The sequence below is a fragment of the Grammomys surdaster genome, unplaced genomic scaffold (genome assembly GCF_004785775.1).
Source record: "Grammomys surdaster isolate TR1022 unplaced genomic scaffold, NIH_TR_1.0 126109, whole genome shotgun sequence".
Lineage (NCBI taxonomy): Eukaryota > Metazoa > Chordata > Mammalia > Rodentia > Muridae > Grammomys > Grammomys surdaster.
The window spans coordinates 485,452-492,114 of NW_021620917.1; the positions used below are offsets into that span (position 1 = coordinate 485,452).

The 6,663-nt window shown below is 44.9% G+C and overlaps 1 protein-coding gene across 3 annotated transcripts in view; it reads left to right on the forward strand.

Annotated features, from left to right (window-relative positions):
• Positions 1-6,663, forward strand: part of Kpna7 (karyopherin subunit alpha 7) — a 37,103-nt gene that overhangs the window by 7,170 nt on the left and 23,270 nt on the right. For all 3 annotated transcript variants that reach the window (XM_028756165.1, XM_028756164.1, XM_028756166.1), the window contains exons 3-4: positions 4,039-4,121; positions 5,243-5,511. In XM_028756165.1, coding sequence (XP_028611998.1) covers positions 4,039-4,121; positions 5,243-5,511 — 352 coding nt within the window. The remainder of the gene's footprint in view (positions 1-4,038; positions 4,122-5,242; positions 5,512-6,663) is intronic.

A 6,663-nucleotide genomic window follows, 5' to 3' on the forward strand; every position in this document is an offset into this window, starting at 1 on the left:
CTGCTTCTGCTGTTTCTGCTCCTTCTGCTTCTGGGGCTGCTGCTGCTGCTGCTGCTGCTGCTGCTGCTGCTGCTTCTGCTTCTGGGGCTGCTGCTGCTTCTGCTGTTTCTGGAGCTGCTGCTGTTGCTGCTGCTTCTGCTGCTTCTGTTTCTGGGGCTGCTGCTGTTTCTGCTCCTGTTGCTTCTGCTGCTTCTTTTCTAGAGCTTTCAAGTGCTGTTAAGTTGCTAGGATGAGATCTCTCCAATTTCTTTATGAAGGCACTTACTGCTATGAACTTTGCTCTTACCACTGCTTCACTGTGTCCCATAAGTTTGGGTATGTTGACCCTTCATTTAAATTTAAATTTAAACCTGTGTCTTTTTATTGGAGAATTAAGTCCATTGATGTTTAGAGATATTAATGTCCAGTGATTGCTAATTCCTGTTAATTTGATGTTGGGGTGTGTGTGTGTGTGTGTAAAGTCTTTAATAATTAATTAATTCTCTGACCTAGTGGTTATTGAGCAGAGAGTTGTTCAGTTTGCATGATCTTGTAGGTTTTCTGTAGTTTCTGTTTTTGGCGTCCAGCTTTAGTCCATGGCGATCTGATACGATGCATAGGGTTATTTTAAGTTTCTTTTATATGTTGAGGCTTGCTTTGTGAGTATACAGTCAATTTTGGAAGGGTTCCCTGAGATTCTGAGAAGGTATATTGTTCTGTAGGTATTTGTTAGGTCCATTTGATTCATAACATCTGTTAGTTTCATTATTTCTGTTTAGTTTGTCTTGATCATTTGTTGGTGTGTTGAAACCAGCTGCTATTAATATGTGGCGCTTAATGTGTGATTTAAGATTTCGTAATGTTTCTTTTATGAATATGGGTGCCCTGGCATTTAGGGCATAGATATTCAGAATTGAGTGGTCATCTTAGTGGATTTTTCCTTTGAGAATGAAGTGACTTTCCCCATCTCTTTTGATTAATTTTGATTTGAAGTCTAATTTGTTGGCTATTACCAAGGCTACAAAAGTCTGCTTCTTGGGTCCATTTGCTTAGAAAAACTCTTTTGAACCCTTGTCTCTGAGGTCATATGTATCTTTGTTGCTGAGGTGTGTTCTTGTGTGCAGGAGAATGATGGATTCTGTTTCTCCATCCTCTTAACCTGTCTCTTTTTATTGGAGAATTGAGTCCATTGATGTTTAGAGATATTAATGTCCAATGATCATTAATTCCTGTTAATTTGATGTTGGTGTATGTATGTTTGTGTGTGTGTGTGTTTGTGTGTACATACATGAACACGTATGCTTCCCTTTGGTTTTGTTGGTGTGGGGTTATTTATTACCTGTGTGTTCTTAGGTGTACTTAACCTCTTTGTGTTGGAGGGTTTTTTTTTTCTAGTACCTTCTGTAGGGCTGGACTTGAGGATAGAAATTGTTTAAATTTGGTTTTATCATAGAATTTCTTATTTTCTTCATCTATGGTGATTGAAAGTTAGTTTTGCTGGGTATAGTAGTCTGAGCTGGCACCTGTGGTCTCTTAGAGACTGTAAGACATCTATGTCCAGGTGTTCATGCCCAGGTGTTCCTGGCTTTTAGAGTCTCTGTTGAAAAGTCTGGTGTAATTCTGATAAGTCTGCCTTTATATGTTACTTAACCTTTTTCCCTTGCAATTTTTAACATTCTTTCTTTGTTCTGTACATTTAGTGTTTTGATTATTATGTGGTGGGAGAATTTTCTTTCTGGTTCAATCTGTTTGGTGTTCTGTAAGCTTCTTGTATGTTTATAGGCATCTCTTTCATTAGATTGGGGAACTTTTATTCTATAATTTGGTTGAAAACATATCTGGGCCTTAGAGCTGGGAATCTTTTCCTTCTCCTGTTATTCTTAGATTTGCTCTTTTTATAGTGTCCCAAATTTCCTGAATGTTTTGTGTCAGTAACTTTTTAGATTTAACATTTTCTTTGATGTATTGATTTCTTTATTTGTATCTTCTACACCTGTTCTCTTCCTGAGGTTTCTCCATCTCCAGGATTCCCTCAGTTCATGTCTTCTTTATTGCCTCTATTACCATTTTCAGGTCTTGAACAGTTTTATTCATTTCTCTTACTGGTTTGATTGTATTTTCCTATATTTCTTTAAGGGATTTATTCATTTCCTCCTTAAAGGCCTCTATCAAAGGCCTTTACAAGATTGGATTTAAGGTCATTGTCTCGGTTTCAGCCATGTTAGGCAGGATAGCTGGGCTCTGGTGGTGCCATAGTGCCCTGGCTCTTGTTGATTGTTTTATACTGGCCTTTAGCCATCTGATTGTCCCTGGTGCAGGCAGGCCTCCAGGAATGCAGGCAGAGTTGTAGCTAAAAATGGTGTGCAGGTGACAGGGTGGACTTCACCGCTGCTGGGTGTGCCTAAGGGGACCCAGCCTTCGTTGTATTTATTTATTTAAGTATAGGATCAATCTCCTCACCACTTGTTTTTGACTTAGTGACCTGGGGTCTTCTTCCAGTCTGCCTGGCTTTCACAGGCTTGTCATTTGTTGTCCCCTCTGTTCTCTGAGCCTGCTGCTCACAGTTCCGTTTCTCTTGTGTGCTTTGCTCTTGGTAGTTCTCTCTTTACTTTTATGGATGATGCCTTTCCTTCTAAGACCTCTGATTCTGCCTGTGTGTCTTTTCTGCTTCCTTTTTTTTCTTTCCCTCCCTCTTGTCTCCTTCTTTTCCCTTCTTCTTCTCCTCCCTTTGCCTTTCCTTCCTCTCTCCCCCCTTCACTTCTTCTTTTCTCTTTTCCTACTTTGCCCCCTCCCCATTTCTGTCTTCTGGAAATGGAACCCTGGTCCATATGCATCCTGGGCCAGCACATAGTCACTATGTTGTACCCTAGCTCTACACTGCTATCTTCTTATGGCAACTGATACAAAGACACTAAGTGGGGCCGGAGAGATGGCTCAGCAGTGGAGAGTACTGGCTGCTCATCCAGAGACCTGGGTTCAATTTCACCACCAACATGGTAGCTCATAGCCATCTGTAACTCCAGACCCAGAAGGATTCAATGCCCTTTTCTGGTCTCCATGGCACACAGTACCCAGATTTACATGCAGGAAACCACCACCTCCAAAATAAATAAATAAATAAATAAATAAATAAATAAATAACAAAACCCTATCTATACACATACAAATAAAATGTTAACAAAGCAGGTGCTAGGCACAGAAGATATGAGCACTTGCTCATTTTACAGAAGACCCAAATTTGGTTTCCGGTACCGATTCAGGCAGTTTACAACCATCAGTAATAATAGCTTCCGATGTGTTTATAAAAAGATAAATGGAGGGTATGTTCTATGGAGGTATAGTCAGGTGTGGGGGAAGGGGTGCCTCTGAGGACCCATGCTGAGGCATCCCTTCCGCCTGAAGGACCAGCCACACGACCAGACCATATAGTATAGAATAGAGTTTATTCAGGGCATGGGGAGGGGAGTTAAGAGGGTAGTAGAGGCAGAGAGCTCAGGAGAGGCAGCTTCAGAGCTCAGAACCTCCAGTCTTGGTGTGATCCTGCTACATTCATGTACACATGCACCTTAGACACACATTTAAAAATAAGAAAAATGATTTAATTTTTTTTTTTTTAAAAAAAGGTACTCAAGGTACCAGGATCACCTTACCCTAAGCATGGAGAGCATCATACTTGGACTTATAGGACCAATGGGCCAGCAAATATCCCCTAGAGAGGCATTAGTATGGATCGACTTAGCATAGAGGTGGGTGCATCATGGACATCTGTTTCTGTCAGGCAGATTACTAAGCTAAGTAATGTTTGCACATGCCTTATATTTGTTTACTATGATTGTAAGTTCTTTGTGGTGTCTATTTACTGTGAGCAAGTGTGTGTAGCCGTATGCACACACAGTGTCAGAACCATTGGTGAGGGTCAGGGTTTTTCACCCTGTGGGTATCCAACTCAGGTCGTCAGACTTGGCAGCAAGTGCCTTTGCCCTCTGAGCCACCTCCTCAGTCCTGTGCTTTCTTCTGACAGAAGCTGAATGACTAACCTGAATGTGGCTTTTCTCGCAGACCAACTTCACTCTGGAAGAGATCGTCAAAGGGATGAATAGTTCAGATACGACCCTGCGTTTACTGGCCACCCATGCTGCCAGGTATCACCGTGAAGACTCTGGTATTTGTTGTCTTATAGCCAGAAGTGAGCTCCAGGAGCCTGTTGGATTTCCTGGCATTGGCAAAATGCCCATACAATGCAGAAAAGCCTAGTTCATCCAGAAGGAGGAGGCAACTACCATGCTCCATTGTCCTTGAAGGCAATTTAAGAAATGCAGTGTGTTGTCAGAGATGAATTGCTTGTTTTACATTGTCCTCCACAGGGATTTCAGGCCAGAGATAACACCTGAAGGGCAAAAAGGTGCTTTAGGACTACCACAGAGACTTACAGAAGTAACAACAGCTCTAGCTAACGCTCTTATCTTGTAGTTAAGGATTGGGGCTTTAGCATAAGGGTAGAGCACCTGCCTAGAACTCCCCAGGGTAGGGTTAGGAATATGGCTCAGTTCTAGAGCACTCGACTAGAATCCCCCAGTGAGTGACTGGGGGGTGTGGCTCAGTGGTAGAGCCCCTGCCTAGAATCCCCCAGTGAGGGGCTGGGGTGTGGCTCAGTGGTAGAGCCCCTGCCTAGAATCCCCCAGTGAGGGGCTGGGGCGTGGCTCAGTGGTAGAGCCCCTGCCTAGAATCCCCCAGTGAGGGGCTGGGGCCTGGCTCAGTGGTAGAGCCCCTGCCTAGAATCCCCCAGTGAGGGGCTGGGGTGTGACTCAGTGGTAGAGCCCCTGCCTAGAATCCCCAGTGAGGGGCTGGGGTGTGGCTCAGTGGTAGAGCCCCTGCCTAGAATCCCCCAGTGAGGGGCTGGGCTGTGGCTCAGTGGTAGAGCCCCTGCCTAGAATCCCCCAGTGAGGGGCTGGGGTGTGGCTCAGTGGTAGAGCCCCTGCCTAGAATCCCCCAGTGAGGGGCTGGGCTGTGGCTCAGTGGTAGAGCCCCTGCCTAGAATCCCCCAGTGAGGGGCTGGGGTGTGGCTCAGTGGTAGAGCACCTGCCTAGAATCCCCCAGTGAAGGCCTAAGGGTGAGGCTCATATAAAAGCACCTACCTGGCATATATGAGGCTCTGGGTTCAACTTGCAGCATTGGAAAAAACAGATAAGAATGCCAAGAGCATGTGAAAATGAGTTTTTCCACACATTGTGACTCTCCCTACTCTTTCTGTCTCACTGCACAGGGAAATGCTATCTCAGGAAAATAACCCTCCTCTAAATTTGATTATTGAGGCAGGGTTCATTCCCAAGCTGGTGGACTTCCTGAAGATGACACTTTTCCCCACCCTGCAGTTCGAGGCAGCATGGGCACTCACCAACATTGCCTCAGGAACGTCAGAGCAGACCCGAGCTATTGTGGAAGGGGGTGCCATTCAGCCCCTGGTTGAACTCCTCTGTTCCCCACATCTGCCCCTGTCTGAGCAGGCAGTGTGGGCCCTTGGGAATATAGCTGGTAAGACACTGTCCTCATGTGCTAAGGCATGGTGTGTGTGTGTGGGCGGGAGGATGGACACACAGTGTGCTGGGGGTATTTCTCTGTTACACTTGACTTCCTGGCACCGACATCGACCCCAGTGTAAATACCTAGTGCTGGGAAGAGAGCTGCTTCACAGCCCAAAACCAAGGTCAGAGACTGACAATGGAAGTGGAACCTTGATGACACAGCGTATACTAAAGCTGGAAGCTACACAACAGCATGGTCTCCTCCCTGGTCCTGTAGCCGCTGGCCTTAATGGCTTCTGGATCAAAGATAAGCCCAGAACTATGTGCAGTGATGCACAGTTACAATCCTAACACTTGGGAGGTGGAGGCCAGAGGAGCAGAAATGCAAGGTTCTATTTGAGGCCATCCCGGGCCTCAATTTGAACCCTGTCTCAAACAACAACAAGCTTTGGGGGTAAAGTATGAGGACCAGTTTTGATCCTTGAACAGTATGATGATGCATGCTTGTAATCCCAGTGCTTAGGGGACAGAGATGAGAGGGTCATCTTGAGTTCTAGGGCAGCCAGGGGTACATAGCATACCCATGTCTCAAAAAATAAAAAATGAGACCACAATGGTCTGAGTTAAGTAACATGCGTGAAGATCCAGGTTCCATCCCAACATCTTATACACAGGGAATGGGCTAAGTGTCTAAAGACTCAGCACTGGGGAGTCAGGGGCAGGAGAATCAGAAGATCAAGGCCATTCTGTGCAGTATGAAGCCAACCTGGGCTACATGAGAACATGACTCAAAATGAAACAAAAATAAGTCTTAGGCCCATGCAGTATCTGTCTATTCTTATCTATTTGTATCTTTATGTATTTATTTATTCATTCATTTCATTATGCAAGTACACTGTCGATTTTTTCAGACCCACCAGAAGAGGGCATCGGATCCCATTACGGATGGTTGTGAGCCATCACATGCTCATGTTGGGAATTGAACTCAGGACCTCTGGAAGAGCAATCAGTGCTCTTAACCACTGAGCTATCTCCCCAGCCCATGTGTTTATTCTTAAGTAATTCAGGACCCTAGAAGCCTGTATCTCTTGGGGAAAATCAGAGAGAGAGAGAGAAGAGAGAGAGAGAGAGAGAGAGAGAGAGAGAGAGAGAGAGAGAGAGA